The 23932-nt window shown below is 38.2% G+C and overlaps 1 protein-coding gene across 1 annotated transcript in view; it reads right to left on the bottom strand.

Annotated features, from left to right (window-relative positions):
- DPY19L1 (dpy-19 like C-mannosyltransferase 1) overlaps positions 1–19388 on the bottom strand; it is a 153224-nt gene extending 133836 nt beyond the window's left edge. Inside the window, exon 1 of the mRNA XM_075212580.1 lies at positions 18945–19388. Within this exon, the coding sequence (XP_075068681.1) occupies positions 18945–19167 (223 nt within the window). The 5' untranslated portion in view covers positions 19168–19388. The remainder of the gene's footprint in view (positions 1–18944) is intronic.
- Between the last annotated feature and the right edge of the window lie 4544 nt (positions 19389–23932).

Below are 23932 nucleotides of genomic sequence, written 5' to 3'. Positions count from 1 at the left end.
ACCTATATTCCAACAATTAAAAAAATTTAGACTTTTATGCAAAATTTCACCCAAAGACAACTGGCTACACTTGCCATTACAAATTGAACAACATTTGTAATAATGGTAAAATACTTGCACAATTATCGGTCATGCTTAAACAACTTGCAATAAAATCAACAGAAAAATGTTGTACTGTTGATAATTGTCACTTAATCATTTTGTTGACAATGCAAATACAGGCATAAAATTTTATACTAAAACATTAAATTTTCTAATGAAAACTTCACACTGGGCACAAAACCAGCATTTCAAAAGAAATATACTTGGGCAGTAAGATTATACATCAAAATTATATCCAAGCAACAAATCACTAAAGCTTAAATTTCTCCTACAATTTAAATTAGAAAATGCGTGTGTGTGTATGTAATTATATTATATATATATATATATATATATATATATATATATATATATATATATATATATATATATATATATATATATATATATATATATATATATACACACCTATATATACATACACACACACACACACACACACACAAGTTAACCCGTGCATGATTCTCATGCATTCTAGTCAAATCAAGCTACTTAAGGTGTTAAAAAGGTTCTTGTCATGCATTTGGGCCATGGCCCAGGCCTCAACCACCAACCACTCCCCACTGTCACCCCCGGCAACCACCAACCACTCCCCACTGTCACTTCTCCTTCAAGAAATATATATATATTTTTTTAAAATCTTTATAAACACTTTTAACAATTAACAAATTAAATTAACAAATTAAAAACATCTTAGTATACCAAATTTCAGCCCTTTCTGAATTAATATATATATATATATATATATATATATATATATATATATATATATATATATATATATATATATATATATATATATATATATATATATATATATATATATATACACACACACACACACACATACATACATACATACATACACATTTATGCTAGATATATGGGTTGGCTATCCCTGTATATTAGGCAGCGCTTTTATGCTATACATTATTACTATACACTGGGCACTGTAGAGTGATATTATTTACTTTCTCGAATATGTATTAACTGCACATGTTCTACAACACCTTATTCTTTTTACGTAACAATACAACACACTATCAAATTACACCAATGCTCTGCTACACAAGATAATATAGAGTTGACAGAATTAAGCAGATAGCCTCAATATATCATAACATACTTAAGGACTGAACTTGGACACCTCTGCTTTAGATCAATGTTTGTTTAAATTAATGAGATTATTGATCACACAAGGAAAACAACAAATAACTAGTGTAAGTAAAAGCATTAAAGCAAAAGATCCCAAATTAGATTGCTTTATACCAGGGTTACCCCTCAGGGAGCCCTAACAGTGCATGTTTTCCATATCTCCTTGCTGGAGCACAAGTATAGCTATTACTGACTGACACATTTTACAAAATCCTAAAGTAGTACTAATTATTTTTTCACTTGTGACATGAAAAAGCTCCACTGTTAGAGCTCCCTGAGGACTGAATTTTGGAACCCATGGTCTAACTGGTAAAGTACAGTGTATAGTCTCTGCCATGTGATACCACCCTTTAACTGAATATACATACACAACAGGCTTCATTTGAAATGTTCAGTTTGCCTACCTTTTTTTAATCAATATTTAAATCCAGCAAATTTCCATGTAGGTGCAACAACTAGAGAAGACATACTTAAACTCAGACTGACTACTGCTACTACTGATCCCATTTACAATCAAATATGGCGAGACATAATGAAATTGCATAATGGAAAATTGCAGGCCATTTAACATACACTTTTTGTACAAAATACCCCCTAACAATCTAGTTTTTAAATGTGCCAACATCACAACAACTAGCCATTGAATCCTTAGATAGATGATCGTAAGACACAAATATATTGAACAATACATTCAATATCAATACTGAGAAGGATGACAGGTTAACTTTTCCCATTAAAAAGAAATAAATTGAGAACTACAAACCCACAAGTCCCTGTCTTCCTGCATCAACCATAAACTTGGAAAAAAAAGATAATTTTTCAATAAACACGTCTTAAATCAGATCAAGCATATTCATGGTCATTTGTTGACCGTATAGACTTAATTCTTAAACACCACTATTTCTGGCTTGAAAACAGTTACTATATATAATTGCAAAGCATGGCCATGCAGGCTAGACTTTATTATTATTAATTTTTATTTATAGGGCGCCACTAGGTGTCCGTAGCCCCGTACAGGGACAAACAAAATTACAATACGAGGTGAGACAGCACAGTACAGTAAACAATAAGCACAGTAACTCAGTGAGCTCAAAGCACAGCTAGGGCGGGGAGAGGGGAAGGTCCGCATACGACGGAGCCCAAGAGGGAGGGCACGGATGACAGGGAAACCCCCAGAGGGGAGAGGAAGGAGCGAGAGGGGACGGGGGGCGAGGGTCCTCGAGGAAGAGGGCTAGGTAGCTGGAGAGCAGAGTTAAAAGTGGTGAAGACAGGAGGAGAGATGACCCTGCTCAAAGGAGCGTACAATCTAAGGGGTAGGGTAGACAGACAGAGAAACATGGGGAGAGAGGGAGAGAAGGAGGAACGGAGGATAAGGATAAGGGAAGGGGAATGAATGGGAGACTTGCACCAAGTTAAACTAATCTCTTTAAGAACTGATGCAAAGAACACATGGAGTGACAATTTAGAAGGAACTGGACTAATACTAACAATTTCATTAAACAAGAAGCCCTCAAAAGTAAAGTTCAAAGAGGGGGAGAATAAAAAATTACAACCACATAAAAACAGAAAAGGCATCAAGATTTATCATGCTTGATTGTTCTGAAGTGGCCTGCAATGAGCCCCGCTCTAATCCCATGGAGCATCTGTAGAGAGATCTGAAAACATCAGTTTGGAGAAAGCACCCTTCAAATCTGATAGAATTGGAGAAGTTTGCACAAGAAGAGTAGACCAAACTGCCAGAAGGGAGAGGCAGGAAGCTCATCCGTGGCTATAAGAAGAAGTGATTACAGTTATAATGACCAAAGGCTGCGACACCAGTCTAGAGTGTCAATCATTTTTTCAATGCAATTTCTTTCCATTTTCTGATTGCAAAGGATATCCTGAATAACATTCAGAATAAAAAACAATGGTAATGTATATTAACCATACTTGCCCACATTTAAAACCTCCCATCCGGGAGACCCCGCAGGGAGGTCATGTGACAATTGCATGATGGGCCCCTAAATTCACAACATTGCATAGCGGGTGATGGGTCACTAAGCGTCATTAGGACTCGCCTGCACAACAATTCAAGAGAATACCTACTCTTCCGGGAGGACTCCCCAAAATTTGGGAACCTCCCAGATATTCCCGGAAGAGTAGGCACGTATGATATTAACACAGACAGAATTGTGTAGAAAAAATATTGGTAAGTTCACCTTATGTTTAAAGGAAAGTGTGAGTTATTTGAAAACAGTGCAAGGGTGCCAATGTTTTTGGCCACAATTGAATCTCTGTAGAGTATGTATTAGTCACTCATTGATTAATACTTATACGAACATTTGTATTTCCAATCTGTATGAAACTTCCAACTGCAATGTATGGACATAAAGCTGTGGGTTATAGTCTATCCTGCTATACAACATAGCAATCTGCAAACAGGTGGGCTCAACTGTTCATATTGAAACTATACATATCACAATAATATTAATCAGTCAGTTCATATTGAGAAAATATGAACTAATATTTTTTCTCTATGTTTGCAGCAAATTAACAAGCTATTTAACATTGGGTTACAATTATAGTAAATGTAATTCTATATTGTATCTTTCTATTTGTGATCACACTGCATCAACCAACAGATGTTTAGTTGACTCAATAGCAGTGTTGCCCGCAGCTGCGTCCCAAATTGCTGTATCAATTGTTTTCCCTAAAAAAATACACATTTGCAGGCATATGCAAAGCTACAATATATGTGCAGATTTTCACCAGTAGCATACGTCACATACACTTACCTCCATGTTTATAACCATTTGTATTCTTTGCAAACTGTGTATTCAGTATTAGCCATCAATAATGCTTCAAAAACATCACCAATTGAGGAGAAACAACTCCCTGTCTCACATACGTGAAAAAATAAATACATTTGCTTAATCACACACACAAAAGCATAAGAAGAATGCGCCGATCAGCGACAGTGGAGCATTTGCAAACAACCAATCACAAGCGGCTTGCTATTGCTGTCAACCATCATCATCCTCATTGCTATTTCACCTCCTCTTATACACCTGTCGCAGCCATTATTTGTGGGTGGTTATGTGTTTATGTCCCGATCAGCATCTGGCCTCAATTGTGAAAACACGGCCTTACAGCACATAAACTAGACTACGCTACAGTCCATGCAGTTCTTTTGAAAAACACAACCATTTAAAAAAAGAAGCCAACTACATGAAGTTATTTTATCACTCTTACTATCAGACTGTGTAGAGTTGGGGGTCTGGCTCTCCCTCAACATTAATCACCAGACATTATTGCAGCTTTTTTCAGTCATGTAGAGGACTATCTATGTTATGGACACGAATACATTGAATGGCAACAAAAAAATCCATAAATATCAGGCATAGCCTTCTATTTTGTATTGTTGTCTCAACAGCATTTCCAGAACATTGAGCAATTTCCTAGCACAACTGTTTAATGAGTAGTGTCAGGACAGCAGAACTCACTGTACAGGGTAAAGAATGATCATACAAAATATTAATAGTGCATTCCATTCAATTACTATTTTAATTAAAAATAAATTATGATGGCTATAAACTAGTAACACAAGTTAAAATCACACATATCTATGTTACATATTTAGCTAATAACATTTAAAATTGAAGCAGCTACATGTTACTTAAGGAGACATTTTCAATTTAATATTATATACTGATACTTTCCTTACATACATTTGCATGCAAAACTCTTTGCGCCCCTGGTCAGATTGTGTGTTTAACTGAATCTCTAAGTTAAAAGATGTTAACATAACATCTGCAAGTTATGCAAAACAAACTATTTTAAAGCACAATTACCATTTGAAATTTACTTTAAAAAAACTGAAAATTAAAAAACTGTGAATGTGCCATGTGCAAAAGGTTGGGCACCTTGTTAGTGCTTTGTGACACCTCTCAGCTATTCTTGCTTAAGGAGTCTGACATTTTCAGCAATATTCAAAGCTAGGGACTGTAAAGGTCATTTCATAACCTTATTTTTTGTTCCTGTAAGTAATTTTTGGATGATTATAAGTGTAGCTTCTGAATCTTTGTCTAGCCAAAATATCCAACCTCTTTTCAGCAATAATTTCTTCACCTCTTCTGGGACACTAGCTTCTAGGATTTGTTGATTATTACATGAATCCACTTCCTTTCACCAAGGATTTCATATGCCACTGGCTGCTACACAACACCAAATCATAATAGTTCTGCCCCCATGCCAAATAGCTGACAATGTGTGACCAACCTATTTTTCCCCTAAATGCATCTTTTGTGACTATGGTCAGAAAGTTTTTGCCTCATCAGTTCAAAGCACTTTAATTGCAAAAATTTCTACTTTACTCAAGTATCGTTGTTTTTCATACTGAAGACATTGACTTTTGTGATGAGGTTGCAGATAAAGTTTCTTCTGACAACTCTCCCATGCAGTATCACAAACAGTACACTGAGAAAGTAGAAATTGTGTTACTGGGGCACACTGATAACCCAAAAGTCAATACTATAATTAAAATAGTAAATCTTTATTATTTGTATATTTAAAACTTTGAAGCGATATATTAAAAAAGAAAAATGACATTAATTCACTGAAAATACACAATAACTACTGTTAAAAGGGTAAAAAGATTTTTACCCAGCTGGCTGTCTTGTAATTATATATATATTGATAATATTTGTGGATTTTGAGAGAATTAACATATGTCTCTACGAAATTAGGATTAATTACCCTAGTGGGAACGAAAGGAAAAATTAAGGAAACCTTAATAAGCTGGTATGCTGATATTGTTCTGCTTTTAAAGTGAATCCCGAGAGTAAGGCACACACATTCTATAAGGTATGCTCAATTATAGTGTCAATTACCTCAACCTGAGGTGCACTGAGTATCTCTGGATAGTTTGTAGCTATCCTGTATGTTACATTGTAGCGAAGAGCTTAATAAAATCTTTAAGTTGTATCATGATAACTTTGGTCTCCTATATTCCCCTAATCAGCGCATGCAACAGAAGAAACTTTTATTATCAGCTCAGTAGCTCAAACCTCTCAATTGTACCATAATAGCTTTGGGGGTAAATGTATCAAAGTGCGATTTTGAAACTCCAGCGATTTTCTCGGGAGAGTTGAAACTCGCCGATGTATGAAGCTGAGATTTCATGCAAAACCGAGTTCTGCTTCTGTCAAAATCGCTACTTGCAAAATCGCCAGAGATCAAACTCCCGACTGTTTGCCACTGCAGCTATACAGCTCTCAAATGTATGAAGCTGCGAGTTAGCAAACTCAGGAGAGTTTGCTTCAAAACACGCCAGATACAACACGCTGCTTGATAGCAGCGTGTTGTAGAAACACATCACTGTTACACTGCCCTGGCAGTGTTAAAATGGTAACCCTAGTGCTGCCTGACTAGTGCTGGTCCCGTGAAAATCGGGGAAAAATTTTGCGTGGGGTCCCCCCGACTTTTACTTTACCAGCACTAGGCAAACCAGCCAGGGTTGGCGGCACTATAGCAGGGGGACACGCGGCAGGGGTCCCCCTTCCATAATGACTAACCAACCCTAGACTGTTCAGCGCTGGGCTGGATTCCCTAGGGAGTGGGGTCCGCCGAAAAAAACGAGCAGGCCCCCCCCTAGAAAGAACCAGCCCAGAGCGGATAGCACTAGGGCTCTTACTACTACCCCTGGGCTGTGGGTAGTAGGGTAATACGGCGAAAAAGTATAAAAAAATAAACGAACGCCATTTTCTTTTGTGGAACTACAAGTCCCAGCCAGCCAGGTTGCCAAAAACAGTGTAGCCATGCTGGTGCTTGTATAACTACAACCACCAACATGCCACAAGTGCCAACATGCCCTGACATCCCTGGCTTGCTGGGACCTGTAGTTCCACGAAGAAAAAAGTTAAATAAACAACAACACCCTAGTACAAACCACACATATTTATTAAAAATAAAAACCCCACAATAAATACACTAACCAACCTCATTTAAACCACATCTATTTAATAAAAATAAAAAAAACCAAATACTCACCAAAGATGTCTTCTTTCTTCTTTCCAAGATCCGTGCTTGCCCCAGTCCCAGCAAATTATACTTCCAAACGGGATGGCTTGTAGAATATCTTCTTGGCTTCGGCCAGAAGGGCCCCATATTTGTAACATCCCGACTCTGTGTTCTTGATTGTAGTAAAATAAAAAAAAACTTGAGGCGCCGCAAACACCTCCTACTAGGTAGGAGGTCCTAACCGCAATGAACTTACGTTCATTGCGTAAGCTATAACTACAATATAATGCAGCGGTTACCAAAGTGTGCGCCGCGGCTCCCAGGGGTGCCGCGGCGCTGTCACTGGGGTGCCGCGACCAGCCAGAGGAAAAAGAAAAAAAAAAGAAAAAAAAACTTACCAATCCGCGTGGCGCCGGGATCCAGCATCCTTCTCTCTCCTGCAGAGCGCCCGACAATCAGTGACAAGCTGCGGGAGAGAGAAGGATGCTGGATCCCGGCGCCACGCGGATTGGTAAGTTTTTTTTCTTTTTTTTTTCTTTTTCCTCTGGCTGGTCGCGGCACCCCAGTGACAGCGCCGCGGCACCCCTGGGAGCCGCGGCGCACACTTTGGTAACCGCTGCATTATATTGTAGTTATAGCTTACGCAATGAACGTAAGTTCATTGCGGTTAGGACCTCCTACCTAGTAGGAGGTGTTTGCGGCGCCTCAAGTTTTTTTTTATTTTACTACAATCAAGAACACAGAGTCGGGATGTTACAAATATGGGGCCCTTCTGGCCGAAGCCAAGAAGATATTCTACAAGCCATCCCGTTTGGAAGTATAATTTGCTGGGACTGGGGCAAGCACGGATCTTGGAAAGAAGAAAGAAGACATCTTTGGTGAGTATTTGGTTTTTTATTTTTATTAAATAGATGTGGTTTAAATGAGGGTGGTTAGTGTATTTATTGTGGGGTTTTTATTTTTAATAAAATATGTGTGGTTTGTACTAGGGTGTTGTTGTTTATTTAACATTTTTCTTTGTGGAACTACAGGTCCCAGCAAGCCAGGGATGTCAGGGCATGTTGGCACTTGTGGTTCTCCAAGTGCCAACATGCCCTGGCTGCCGTGGGTATGCTGGTGCTTGTAGTTATACAAGCACCAGCATGGTCACACTGTTTTTGGCAACCTGGCTGGCTGGGACTTGTAGTTCCACAAAAAAAAATGGCGTCCGTTTATTTTTTTCATACTTTTTCGACGTATTACCCTACTACCTACAGCCCAGGGGCAGTAGGAAGAGCCCTAGTGCTATCAGCTCTGGGCTGGTTCTTTCTAGGGGGGGGGGGTGGCCCGCTCGTTTTTTTTCGGCAGACCCCACTCCCTAGGGAATCCAGCCCAGCGCTGAACAGTTTAGGGTTGGTTAGTCATTATGGCAAGGGGGCCCCTGCCGCGTGTCCCCCTGCTATAGTGCCGCTCCGGCAGCTGTATGACAGGGCAGTGTAACAGTGAGGTGTTGACAACTCACTGTTACAATACAGGAGAGTTTGCCAAACACAGGAGAGTTAGTGAAACTCGGGAGTGTTTACATCGCCCAAAATCGCCAGAGATGACCAGCGATTTTGAACATGAGTTTCAAAATCGCAGCTCGATACATTTCCAGTTTTTTTTTTCAAAACCCGCGATTTGCCGCGATTTAAACATGCTGGCAAACTCACACTTTGATACATTTACCCCTTGGTCTCCTATATTCCTCTAAACAGCGTGTTTAACAGATGAAACTTAATTTGTATCCCTCAGTTAACAGCCGATAGTTAAGGTCCCTAATATATTCATGATAATTCTCCCTCTAACTGAGACGGAGTCTGAGATTGTGCTATAATACAGATACCAGTATTATAATAACCAATATATTAATACAATTAAATTCTTTCCACGAACACTTCCACTAAGAGTATAAAATAAGATTCAATTTTCTTTATATAAGATGAAACAGACAGCGAGCGCAGCGTACGCCGGCACGCGTTTCGCTCAATGCTTTGACAAGACAAACCTAAAGCAAGCCTCCATTGGTTTAAATAACAAGAAGAAACACGCCCTCTGATATCGTTGTTATAACAACGGCCTATCACAATGTCCGAGTCAAGTGACATGTGATTGACATCTCTATGGCCCTATCGTTACTACTGTACTTTCCTTGTTTCTAATAGAGCATTGCTATGGTGATATGAGATGCTAATACAATCAACAGTAATCCTTTGTTTAAGGTGAGTTCTTGTGCAAAAATAATGCTAAAAAATAAAAAATAATAATAAAAAAATAAAAAAGTACGGCCAAATGTAACAATACAATGTAACTACGCACACTGTCGCTACAATGTAACATGCAAACTATCCAGAGATACTCAGTACACCTCAGGTTGAGGTAATTGACACTATAGTTGAGCATATCTTATAGAATGTGTGTGCCTTACTCTCAGGATTCACTTTAAAAGCAGAACAATATCGGCATACCAGCTTATTAAAGTTCCCTTAATTTTTACCTTTGTTCCACTAGGGTAATTAATTCTAATTTCGAAAAGACATATGTTAATTCTCTCAAAATCCACCAATATTATTTATATATATATATATATATATATATATATATATATATATATATATATATATATATATATATTTACAACACAGACAGCCAGCTGGGTAAAAATCTTTTTACCCTTTTAACAGTTATTGTGTATTTTCAGTGAATTTATTTCATTTTTCTTTTTTAAAATTTTGCTTCAGCGTTTTAAAGATACAAATAATAAAGATTTTACTATTTTAATTATATTATTGACTTTTGGGTTATCAGTGTGCCCCAGTAACACAATTTCTACTTTCTCTGTGTACTGTTTCTGATACTTTGCCTTTAGTTGTGTGGGAGCACCTTCCCCCTCCTTTTTCATATTTTCAGTATATCTATACATTTACTTATTTATGAGGGGTTAACCTTAACTCTGTACGGTATTTTTCTTTTGATAAACTCTCCCATGCAGGTCATATGGTGTAAGCGGCACTGGTCTGTAGACGCCCACTCCATGAAATGCTAAATCTTTCGGGAGGACTTGTGGGTTCATATGTGAGTTCTGCAATGTATATCTGCCTAATCATGAGCAGCTCTATAAGATATTTTTCCAGGCCTCCCTGACCTTGCCTTGACTTTAACAGTTCCCTTTAAATTCTATTCCTTAATGTGTGGAAGCGTTTATGTTTTTTTTTTTTTTTTATAGTGTTTACCTACTTTGTAACTGCCAGTTACCTTTATGGTTAAGCTCATTGGCAGCTGCATAGGCTCTATCAACTGCAACTGAAAGGCTGCACATTCACCAATTTATATTTTTCAAACTATTAAATTAAACATAAATTTTATATATATGTGTATTTTCCTATTTAAATTCAATAACTTTGACAACCACACCCTGCCACCAGAAACTAAAAAAAACACACATCTTACAATCATCTTTCCTACCTCTCTTCATCCCTGCTTCTATTAGCTGGTGATATATCACCTAATCCAGGCCCCCCTCAATTCTCCCACACGCATATACCTGAACACAACAGAAATCCAGCAAACCTCAAACGCATCACCTGTCTCCCCTCTCTTCCAAAGTCCTTTAAATGTGCCCTTTGGAATGCATGTTCTGTTTGTAACAAATTTACCTCCATATATGACCTCTTCCTCTCAAACAACCTTAACCTTCTAGCAATAACAGAAACATGGCTCACGCAATCAGACACTGCCTCACCCGCAGCCCTTTCACATGGTGGTCTCCATTTCACCCACACCCCCAGACCGGGAGGCAGACAAGGAGGGGGTGTTGGACTACTTCTCTCCCCACAGTGCACATTCACAGTTCTACCAAGTGTCCCATCACTCACATTCACATCTTTTATCTGAAGTAAAGTTTATTGAATTTTCTAAGATAATTGCAAAGGACACAAAAAAAAGAAACAGGGAAAGGGTAGGACATAGAAGGGGAACGGGGTACATAGTGGGGACGAAACACAACAATAGGTCATAAAACACCAGCAATCTAGAAGGTTCACATCTTTTGAAGCACATGCTGTTAGGATTTTTAACCCATTCTCTATGCGTGTTGCTGTCATCTATCGTCCCCCTGGTCCACACCAACAATTTCTTTAACACTTCTCTGCATGGTTCCCTCACTTCTTATCTACTGACATCTCCATCATCATCATGGGTGATGTCAACATCCCTATTTCTAATCCACGTTCCAATGCTGCTTCCAAACTACTATCTCTAACCTCCTCACTTGATCTCTCCTAGTGGATTGAATACGCTACTCATCAGGATGGCCACTGTCTTGATCTTGTTTTCTCTAGACTATGCTCAGTTTCTCATTTCCCCCTCTCGGATCATCACCTTATTAGCTACTCGCTCACCCCCAGTTCTTTACGCTCCCTAGTGTCAAACTCTTCCAAGCCTCCTCACAACCGTAGGAATTTCAACTCTATTGATTTGCAACAGTTTTCCACCTCTCTCCAACACCTTCTCTCCCCAATTTCAACATCCACCTCCCCTGATAGGGCAGTACCCCATTTTCGTCAAACCCTAGCAACTGCCCTGGATCAAGTGGCTCCAGCGACACTACATACTTTGCGTACAATTCATTGCCAACCGTGGCACACTACAGTAACACGAACTCTACAAAAACTCTCATAAAGCAGAACGTCACTGGCGTAAATCTTGTGCCTCTAATGATTTCATCACATATACTGATATCTACCACTCCTATAGAAATGCTCTGGACATTGCTAAACAAGCATACTTCCAATCTCTCATCTATGCTCAGGCTTCTAACCCCAAACGCCTCTTTAACACATTTAACTCTCTTCTGAATCCTCCAACGAACATCAGTGCACAGGATCTTGCTTCCTATTTAAAGGACAAAAATGATAAGATCAGGCTTGAAATGGTATCATCTCCCTTGACAAGCAATCGGCTCAATTCCTTTGTAGCACCCTCTGACACTCTCTCTTCATTTAATCCCACAAATGAAAAGGAAGTTTCTACTCTCTTCTCATCTTCCTACTCTACCTCCTGTCCTCTTGATCCCATTCCCTCACAAATTGGTATGTCCCTGTCTCCTGTGCTCATTCCCCCTAACTAAAATCTGTAATCTCTCTCTTTCTACTGGTATTTTTCCATCACTATTCAAGCATGCAGTGACTACTCCCATTTTTAAAAAAACAGAATTCTGACCCTAACTCTCTCGTAAATTAACGCCCCATCTCCCAGCTCCCATGCCCCTCCAAGCTTCTCGAGAGAATTGCCTACACTCGCCTCACACACTTTCTTACAGCAAACAACCTGTTGGATCCTCTTCAGTCAGGCTTTCGCTCTCAACACTCCACAGAGACTGCACTGACCAAGGTTGTCAATGATTTGATCACAGCAAAAAATAATAACCATTACTCTCTTCTAATTTTCCTGGATCTCTCTGCTGCATTTGACACTGCTGACCATTCTCTCCTCATACAAACGCTACAATCCCTAGGTCTTGAAGGCACTGTCCTATCCTGTTTCTCATCCTACCTATCTAATCACTCTTTCAGTGTTAATTTCTCAGGATCCACCTCTGCTCCGCTTCCTTTATCAGTTGGAGTACCACAAGACTCAGTCCTAGGTCCTCTGATATTCTCTATCTACACCACTTCTCTTGGAAAACTAATAAGCTCCTTTGGATTTCAGTATCATTTCTATGCGGATGATACACAAATTTATCTATCCTCTCCTGATGTTTCACCATCTGTGTTGTCTTGCGTTACTGACTGTCTTTCTGCCATTACATCTTGGATGTCTTCTCGCCAACTCAATTGCAATCTTTCAAAAACTGAATTAATAATATGCCCACCCAAAAACAGAAGCTTCCTGCCTAACATTTCTATTTCTGTTGATAACATGACTATAAATCCCACCCAGCAAGCTCGTTGCCTAGGTGTAATCCTTGATTCACAACTGTCGTTTATTCCCCACATCAACTCTATATCTAAATCATGTTACATACACCTAAAGAACATTTCCAGAATACGCACATATCTGACACAAGACACGGCAAAAACATTAATTCATGCACTCATCATCTTCTGCATCGACTATTGCAATTCCCTCCTTACTAGTCTTCCCAAAGTCAGACTTGAACCCCTACAATCTATTTTGCACGCAGCGGCTAGATTGATTTTCCTTACTAACCGATTTTCCTCTGCTGAGCCACTCTGTCAGTCTCTACATTAGTTGCTTGTATTTCAACGAATGCAATATAAAATTCTTCTACTAACATACAAGGCCATCAACAAGATTGCACCGACATACATCTCCTCACTGGTCTCGAAATACCTCCCTACTCGACACCTCCGTTCTGCACAAGATCTACGTCTCTCTTCCACTCTCATCACATCCTCCCATTCGCGTTTTTTCCGGGCTACACCCATTTTGTGGAATTCCCTCCCACGCACAATCTTCAAACCTTCAAGCGTTCACTGAAAACCCACCTCTTCAGACAAGGTTATGATATTCCTCAACCACCATCTTAATTTCCCTAGATTACCCTATTACCATCCTCTACACTGCTAACGCAAGACAACAACCCTCTGACCAACATTGCAACACACAAAGCCCACTCAATACTTTTACCTTTGCGTTCTAGCTGGTCCATTGTGCAATATGATGTAGCACATGCCCCTGTGTTTCTAACTCCCATTGTCCTATAGACTGTAAGCTTGCGAGCAGGGTTCCCTTACCTCTCTGTCTGTATTTATTACCCAGTATTGTCTTATCAATGTTTGTTCCCAATTGTAAAGCGCTACGGAATTTGCTGGCGCTATATAAATTGATGATATTGATGATGATGATATATATATATATATATATATATATATATATATATAGTGACTAAGTCACTGAATTAGTGTAGAATGGCAGAGGGATATCTCCCAGGCATTCTTCCTTGTGTACATTAAAACAGCAAGGAAATTGTTATTGTGTGTTGGAAGAGCTTCCTAGAGTGTTATTCCCATCTGTAGGAAAATTTGGTAAGGGTCTCTGGTGTTATAAAGAGAAAGAGAGGGTGGGCTCCGTTCAGCAGGCCTTTTCCGGGTCTTCTGGGCCTCCAGCTTAAGTGTAGGCTCATTTGCACTTCACCTGTATAGGGGTGTTTAAAAAGCAGTCAGGCTGGATAGGCAGACTCTCACTGCCTGGGGATAGAGGTTCTATGAGAGCCAGCCTGATAAGTGCCTGTAAGTAACATATGCTGATAATGCTCATATTGTGTTTAGATTTGGCAATTAGGGATGACATATGTTTAGTGAGTGCTGGACATGCAAGGTGTTTATTTTGAGTTTGTATTTCATTTCTCTGCTTAATGAAATCAGGTGAAGCCAGTTGCACCAAACGTTTGGTCTTTTTTGACTTAACTGCTGCTATATATTACTGTCTACTCCAGTAGATGGCACCTGTTCCACTTAAAGTCCCACACACAGCATTGATTCCCTGCTCTCTCCATGTACAAACAGGGGTGCAAGATGGGGTAGCCCAACATTCTATAAACAAAAAACATGGATACCCTGCACTCTCCAAATACACAACTAATGCTGTTTTAACTACTTTTCTATATTAAAAACAGGGAATGCTAATTCAACATATTGCAATATATATTAAGCTGACCAACTCATGCCAAAGTCTTCCTCTTCTGGATAGTTCATACACGATCAAATGCTATGGTTTTGTTTTTAAATCTGGGCTATAGGCTTACCTGCACACAGCTTTTAAAGGCAAGTCTTTCCCAAGTACTAGCTGCCATGCGACACCTGGAACTCATCTGACACAACTTGGAATTAATGTAAAGAAATTTAATTCTGTATTTAGTGAGTGCAGAGTATCCATGTTTTTTGTTTATACAATAGTGGGCAACACCCTCTTGCAACCCAGTTTATAGATAAAGTGCAGATGATAAATGCCTTTTTTGTTTATACAATGTAAGTCTCAACTATCTTGCAACCCATTGTTTAATTCTTTACATTAATTTATTCCAGCTTGTTAGGTGAGTGCCAGGTGTCTCGCTGTTGTAGATGAATGACTGGAAATGAGATGAACTCAATGTGGTGTGTAATCTATAATATAAATGTCTAGTGGCGTGTGTTAGTCTGTCTGTGTGGAAAAAATAAAACCAAGCTGCAGCGCCACCTGCTGGGCGGAGTTATACACTGACCTACTAAATTCTTAGAGTGTGTGGAAAAAAAAATTCAGAAAGGGCTGAAATTTGGTAAACTGAGATGTTTTTAATTTGTTAATTTAATTTGTTAATTGTTAAAAGTGTTTATACAGATTTAAAAAAAATATATATATATTTCTTGAAGGAGAAGTGACAGTTGGGAGTGGTTGGTGGTTGCCGGTTGCCGGGGGTGACAGTGGGGAGTGGTTGGTGGTTGAGGCCTGGGCTATGGCCCAAATGCATGACAAGAACCTTTTTAACACCTTAAGTAGCTTGATTTGACTAGAATGCATGAGTATCATGCACGGGTTAACTTGTAAAAGATATTAGAGTTAAGGTATCCTCAGCGAGGTCACAAAGTTCATGTACCTTTTCCAAGCAAATTACATAAGTTTACAACTATTGCACAATACTTATTCTTGCAAAACCTTGTATTTACAGTAGTTGTCCTTCAGCAGTACACTATTCTACAACTAATGTTTTATGTCAATATTTGAGAGCAGAATGGTTTAATTCTGGAATATGAGCCAATATCCATTAAGTAAACAAAACTACAATCTATGCCAGTCGTCTTGCAACAATAACTGCTATAATAAGCATTTAATCATAAATAGATAGCAGTTAAAGGACAACTAACCAACTTCAGGGGTCTGTACATACAAGACATAGGTATATGCTATTTTTTTTTTTTTTTATAAAGGGTTGTTGCAAGATCACTTAGAAATAACTTATTGTATACATTTATTTCAACTGGATACATTCTAAATGTATCCAATTGACTTTGTGGTGCCAGGTATGAACAGGGGGCTGAATTACCTCGTGCGAACATGTGAGAAGCTGTTTTGTTTTTAACTTTAAAAAGTGTGTAACTGTCCTTTTAAGGACCCTTGAGTGTGAAAGATCACTGCTTCAAGATTCTGCCTGATGCCTGTTGTATCCTGAGACCAACAGATAAAAGCTTACTCTCTAATCCGTTCCCTGGATGTCCTGTGACTAACACAGTATCTGTGTCAATGCCCTGCTATTACTCTGTAGTCCTGATTCATAGTAAACAGTCAAGAAGTATCAGCCTACACACAGCAACGAGGTGCTGCAGCAGCTATACTCGTTACCCAGAAGTAAGCTGTTCCAGGTGCTGGCAAGGATCCTGGTGGCAGCAGTATCTTCTGCTAACAATTGTGCAGTTGTTTGCAGTAGGCAAAAGACTGGCAGGTGACAAAAGGAGGAATGCTTAGCTTCTACCGGTGAGAGAAACACTGTGCCTTGACTGTGGTTGTTGCAGAAGACATTTTGTAATGGCACTTTTTTTTTTTTTGCAGACTGACTTGTGTGTTAGTTGTTGTCCGTTCACAGGAGCATGCACAATCCAGAATTCCATCATTGATGGCAAGCCACCCTGTTCTCGTTGCAGCAAAATAACTCCAAACGCAATGCAATGTTTGGTTTTTTTTCATAGATAACTCACCATATTTAAGCTAAAAGCTCTATTTTACATGCATCTGGCCAGAGAAGAGTCTTCCAGCATATTCATCCATGTAGCCTCATTTGATGTTAACTTGGAGTTCTTTGTGGCCTCACAGAATATTATATGCCTTGCTCTTGGAGTAAATTTTGGTGAACAACCATTCCTGGGGAGAGTAACAGTGTACAAATAGACAATTCAACACCATTATCTGCCTGACAGTGGGTTGGTGAAGTCCAAAGTCGTTAGACAGTTTTGTAACCCTTTCTAGTCTGATGAACAGCGACAACTCTTCTTCTGAGGTCCTCTGAAATCATCTTTGATTGAGTCAAGGTATGCATTCACAAACTTGTGCGGTGAAGACCAGTTTTTGGCACTAACTGCCAAAATATTGTTCATGATCCAGCGGTTCTCTGTATCCTAAATCTTGTGCATAACCTCGGCTACCTCCGACTATCCTTTCTGCTCTCTGACCCCCTGCTTTACCTACATACTGCTATGACCTCCACTCTGGCTACAGATATTCCTGTCCTCAGCTGGGACATTGCTAAGTAACTTCTTCATGCTCCTCACCATTGGAATCTGTACCTCAGTTCTCTCATTTGAATTCAGGGTGTTTTTTGGCAATTATGTTACTACAACTACTTGACATTATTTGACCATTTTCAGCCCATAAACATTTATCAATTGCATTCATATCTGTCTTTTTAAAACCTGTTTTCACCCTCCCACACTTTGCCTTACTCTTTTTCCTTTACGATCTCCTGTCTGTAACCAATCTGGTTGACCCCTCAATTTTCCTTCCCACAATCTTTACTACCTCTTTTTGTGTACCTTTCCCATCTCTCTCTATACCAATATTTGTCTGATCATCTTACTATTTGGCTATTCACCTCTACTTCTACTATCTCCCATGAATCTCCTCTTTATTTTCCTCTCTCTCATTGCTTTCCTTTCATTCCTTACTCTTTTCTCCACCTTCCATAGCTTCTACCATTCTAATGCATACTTGCCAACTCTCCCTGAATGTCAGGGAGACTCCCTGAAACCTGAAATAGGGGTGATCTCCCTCACTCCCTGAGGGAGATCTTAACACCGCCCCCTGCTGTAATTGGCCAAAATTGTGACAGTCGTTTAGGGGGCGGGGCAAAAATGATGCAATTCGTCAAGCCATGCCCCTGCATGCCCACTTTACCCTTGATCTCCCTGAAGTCAACAAGTAAAAGTTGGCAAGTATGTTCTAATGTCACCTAGCAGCCCATACCACCCACATCTACAACCCTACTTCTCAAATTAGTAATCTATCTACAGGACATGAAGCCACAGTGGTGAAGAGATAAATATTACTATTTCTAGGTTTACCACCCCCGATACAGCAAAACACAATGCTTTATCTATATTTGTTACTGTAGCAAGGAAGACAATGGGGAGTGAACATAATGAAGCACGAATGGTCTGCTGAGCAGTCTAATTCTATACACTGCATGAGTTTTCTATGTTTTCTCTCTGACTCCATTTTTATTTTAAAACACATGTATAGTGCACAAGACACTGTTAAGAAAAAAAAAGCAACATTTTCCAAAAAAAGAGACGGGTTCCCTTTAAGGGTTCATTGATGCCCACAATAATACACATAGAAGCTTTCTGTGCACAAATTAATAGAAGACACAATTGGTATACACATCTACAAAGTACCGAAATGTATAGTGAGAATGCTATTACATTCAAACTAAAATAGGAACTTTGGGAGTTATTGTATAGGTTTGTTCACAGGGTGCAATAGTGGAAAAACTTGGGGGTAAAAGGGTGAGACTAGAGTTTATAGATTCAAATGAAGTTATAATGAATGCTTATCTAATTCACATACAAGTACATCAGGAACAACCTTGCATGGTAAGATTAAAAGGACTGATGTTACTATTTAAGAAGCCCAATGCATATTTATAGTATTTATTTAAAATCAAAAAATAAAAAAAATCTTACCAATTAACAGGGTGAGTCCCACATTTACACTGGTTGGGTTGAAGTAAGAGAAAAAGCGCCTCTTGGTGTGCACTGTATCTGTGTTTAGATGGGGAGTCCTGGTTTTACCTCTGATGGAGGCAGACCCCCGCTGTCTGTTCCTCAAGTAGCCATCCGTTGCTTTACTCTGCTCCTTGCATTTATTTGGGGGATCTTTCATCCTGCACTTGCCTTCGACGGCCATGATATAGACCACCTTCAAATTCAAAGCCCTGCAAGGGAGATGACAGAGCTCCGAACCTAAACAGACCAGTAACTAAAGCGATGTAAATTACATGTGTAGTGAAAGTGGCACAGTCGATATGCTGCAGTTCAACTACCGTACAGTACCGTATAGTGGCGCTGTAGGCAGCAGCTCGCGATATGGTACCGGTCGTTGAGAACACACTTCCCAACAGCATCAAGCTCCACCCCGACATTCGACTTACAGCCAATCGGTGATTGCCGTGGACGGAGCCAATGACCATGCCGCTCTTACTTGCATCCATATCCACAAAATATGAGAAAAGGATTATGATAGGTTGAGAGCAGTGTTTTGGTGACGCATACATGATCCTTGGTCGGGGGGATGTGGGAGAAACTCATTTTACTGATGTGGGTCTTTTGCCCGGGGTGCTAGAGCTGGTACTGAATTCAGTCTATAAGCCGTGTGCTACTCCTTAATGCCCGAAATCGTGTAGAGCTGTATGCATTTTCTCACTATATGTTGTGTATTAAGGTGATTTCAGTTAACGTACCTACCAACCTGACACATTTTCTTCTGTCTTATTTATCATCTGCAATCATTTGGGTTCCGTTGAACTAATTTGAAACGTGTAAAAAGTTTTAACTTGATTACTGCTATTGGAAGAAAAGTGAGAAACGCAGAATTAGCACTTTATCAAACAAAGAAATGCCCATCTACAGGGCTCTATTTAGATCAGATTATTATCGAGCATGGGAATCCTTTTGGGATCACATGTACTGCCAATTGACTGGTATCCCTGCAGTATGACAAAAAGAAAAATAGGCAAGGCTCCAAAGGTTTACACGTGTGTGTATGTATGTGTGTGTGTGTGTGTGTATATATATATATATATATATATATATATATATATATAAAAAAAATGTGTGTGTATGTATATATGTGTTTGTGTATGTATGTGTGTATATATATATAATATATATATATATATATATATATATTGGTGTGTATGTATATAAATAAAATGTATATAAAATATGATTGACTGCGCTATTTCTCATTTGCTGCTGGTTTCTCTTAAAGGAACCACACAAATGTTCCTAAAATGACAGATCTATGTGTAAAGTAATAGAGTATCCTGTGAGTGTATTCACATGCCTCCAACATCAAATAACAAATGGCAATGAATCAATTCTAATACAATAATTAATGCAACGAATAATAAACAAAATAGTGTGAACCATAATAAAAAACACTTATATTCAAGTGGTGAGAAGATCCATGTGTCACAATATAGTGGTCATTGCTTCCTTATAGACTCGAAGTGACATATGGCATGAAAAAAAATATAAAATACAACATAGTGCAACATCATTTGGGCAATATCAATTGGGCAATATTATTGGTTCAACATTGAAAGAAATATAATAACATTTTCTTGAAGCAATTAATTCGTATAAATCAATCCAAGTGATTTATTCCACCACGTTCACTCTCCTATATGATTCTACTTACTGGACAGTAGATCTATAATCGCCGTAAGTGCTCCAAAGGTTTTAGTGTGCAATATAAGTTGATTCTTCACCATCCAAATCCTTATTTGAGAACACTTACAAAAAAGAAATTTGAATCCGGCATGGTATCAGAATGTTTTTGTTCTTAACATAAAAATGAAAAAAAAAAACTGGAACAGATATATTGAATGGATCCCTACCAGATAGAGATCGGAACGAGCATGTAGTTATAAGTTCCCGGGGTATCTGCCCAATCTTTACTTTTCTGGTCCTTCAGATGGTGACTTTTGGGGTCCAGTCTGTTCCAGAATGTGCAGCCCTTACAATCCAACGCATTTCTACCTCTTAAAACAGGTCTTTATCAAGGATAGGGCTGCTCCAGTTTGGCTCCCTTTTATACAGGAAGTCATTCTAATACAGAGTTCATAGGTCACAGAATTAATTTACAAAGAAAAACATCACAAAACACTCATATTTGAGAAGTTACAATAAATTCCAATTTCAGAATGGGGTAGAGAGATAAGCATGGTTATATTGTTTCCAACAGTTATACAAATGGCCATATGATTTTAGATATAATGCCCTCCTGCTAACTTTGTCTATTCCTATACCTCACACCACACTTCCTATTGATCCTCTGATAAATGAACTACAGGGGAATGTATGTATTAAAATCATATCTTAAAATCCAAAAGTATATGTAAAACGTGTAATCGGAATGGAACGCTGTTTGTGTTTCTTGAAGAACTGGATCCTTATGTAAAAGATTCCAATGTTTTTTACAATTTTTTTCAAAATGTGTATATTGTTGCCCATATTGTGTAGTAAATGCGAACTCTATTTTGTTTTGATCTTCTTTTATGACATTTTTATCAATATCTCTCTTATCTTTAAGTAGATCCTCTCTCTTTATTATCATTTTGCTTTGTGCTTTTTTTACTTCTTCCACAGTATATCCCTTATCTCTAAATTCCAGTTCCATTCTATCCAACTGTTCACTTAATATTTTTTCATCTGTGCAGTTTCTTTTCATCTGTAATAATTGGATGTATGGTACTCCCTGCAGTCAACACTCATGGTGTTCACTATTCCACAACAGATAGGAGTTAACGTCTGTTTGGTTTTCTATAACGTTTGGTTTTAATTGTTCCATGTTCAACGTCAAAACTAACATCCAAAAAATTAACTGACTCTTTGCTGGTTGAAAAAGTGGTTACTACATTATCTGTATTACTGTTGCTGTATTTCAAAATTAATCCAATGATTCAGAGTCATCCTTCCACACAAAAAAATACATTATCAATATACTGATATTGGGACACTAGGCTAAATGACTTGTCGGCTCCTAAAAACCAATGTTCCCAGCTAGCCATAAAAAGGTTGGCATAGCTTCGGGCAAAGCTGGTGCCCATTGCTGCCCCAATCCTTTGAAGATAGTAACCTCCATCAAAATAAAAATAGTTGTTCTCTAAGATGAATGTAATATCTTCCTCTATGAAATTGGTCAATTTATGGGGAAAATTGGCATTTTCTAAATGAAATTCTACAGCTTTAATATCTGCATCATGCTGTATGATGGTATACGATACAGTTACATCTGCTGTAACTAATATACAGTTTTCTTCCCCCATAATATTCGATAATTTATTTAGAAAATCTTCAGTGTCTTTCAAATAAGTGGGAGTTAGTCACTTGAGGTTGTAGATCAATCAGAGATGATAAATTAGTGCTGATACTATTAATGCCGGATATAATCTGTCTTCCAGGGGGATTATTAGTACCTTTGTGTATTTTCGGCAGGATATAAATATGTGGGGTGGTTGGTTCTTCTATTGTTAGATAATTCTTCTCCAAATAGAATATTGTTATATTTTTCAACAAATTTCTCTTTAATATAGTTGGTGGGGTCCTGTTTTACTTGGCAGCATGTATTATGGTCTGATAACTGTCTTTCTAATTCTTTATTGTAGTCTTTTCTGTCTTGGATAAACTACCCTTCCCCCTTTATCGGCAGGTTCGATTGTAATCATCATCCTTTTTTTAAATTTTGTAATGCTAATCTTTTTTCCTAGTTAGATTACATTTGTTCCTGTAGTCTTCATCTCATCTGTAATAAGTCTATTAAAACTTTCTATATAAGGACCTTTCATGTGGGTTGAATAGAATGTTGATTTTTTTTTCTTAAACTTATGGTTTTCTATCTTGGTCTCTTCTTTAGTCCTTACATCTGTATTACAATCATCTTTTAAATTGTCTTTTAAATAGAAGAATTTTTTTACAGTAAGTTTGCGAATATATTTTTGTATGTCCATATACATTGTAAATGAATCTGGCATATATGTCTGAGAGAATTTTAGACCTTTTAATAGAAGTAAGATGTCATTATCAGTTAATGTCTTTGAATTAAGAATGTAGATTTTATTCTCATTATCTCTGTGTTTTGTTTTTTTCTTGTTTTAGCTTTTTTTTCTTCCACATCTGTTATGTGATTGAGATTGAATTTTTTTTACTTTTCTTTTGGATTTCTTATGAAGCTTATTTTCATCTTTTACCTCTTTTGATGGCTTTCGCATTTCTTTTAAATAATAGCGTCTGGGGTTGGTCTATGGTTTTTGCCACCTCCTCATGGGGAATGGACTTCTTTCTAAAAAAAAAAAAAAGGTTCCTCATCTTCTTCCCTCAATATCTCATATCTATTTGTAGTGGGAAGGTGGATCTTCTCTCTTTCTTTATACATATCATTCCTCCTATATCTGTTTCTCCATGATGGATGAGAATAATTTTCTTTTTCTTTATAGGAATCCCATATATCATTCCTATATTGATATTCTGTAGATCTCTTATGATTTATTGAACTCCTATAATTATAAAGAACTTCTCTTTGTTTTCTTTCTCTTCTACTGGGTTGTTGTGTTTCATATGTTTCAAAACCATATTCTTTGTTTTCTACATACTCCATCTCCCCATCATCTACATCTCTATTTCTGTGTGTATGTAAATATATGTGTGTGTGTGTGTGTGTGTGTGTGTGTGTGTATATGTATGTGTGTATATATACAGTCGAGTCCATAAATATTGGGACATCAACACAATTCTCATAATTTGGGCTCTATACACCACCACAATGGATTTGAAATGAAACAAATAAGATGTGCTTTAACTGCAGACTTTCAGCTTTAATTTGAGGGTATTTACATCCAAATCAGGTGAACGGTGTAGGAATTACAACAGTTTCTATATGTGCCTCCCAC

This window comes from Mixophyes fleayi, chromosome 5, assembly GCF_038048845.1.
Source record: "Mixophyes fleayi isolate aMixFle1 chromosome 5, aMixFle1.hap1, whole genome shotgun sequence".
NCBI lineage: Eukaryota > Metazoa > Chordata > Amphibia > Anura > Limnodynastidae > Mixophyes > Mixophyes fleayi.
Note: the sequence above shows the minus strand (reverse complement) of the source record. Positions and strands in the feature narration are given on the sequence as shown.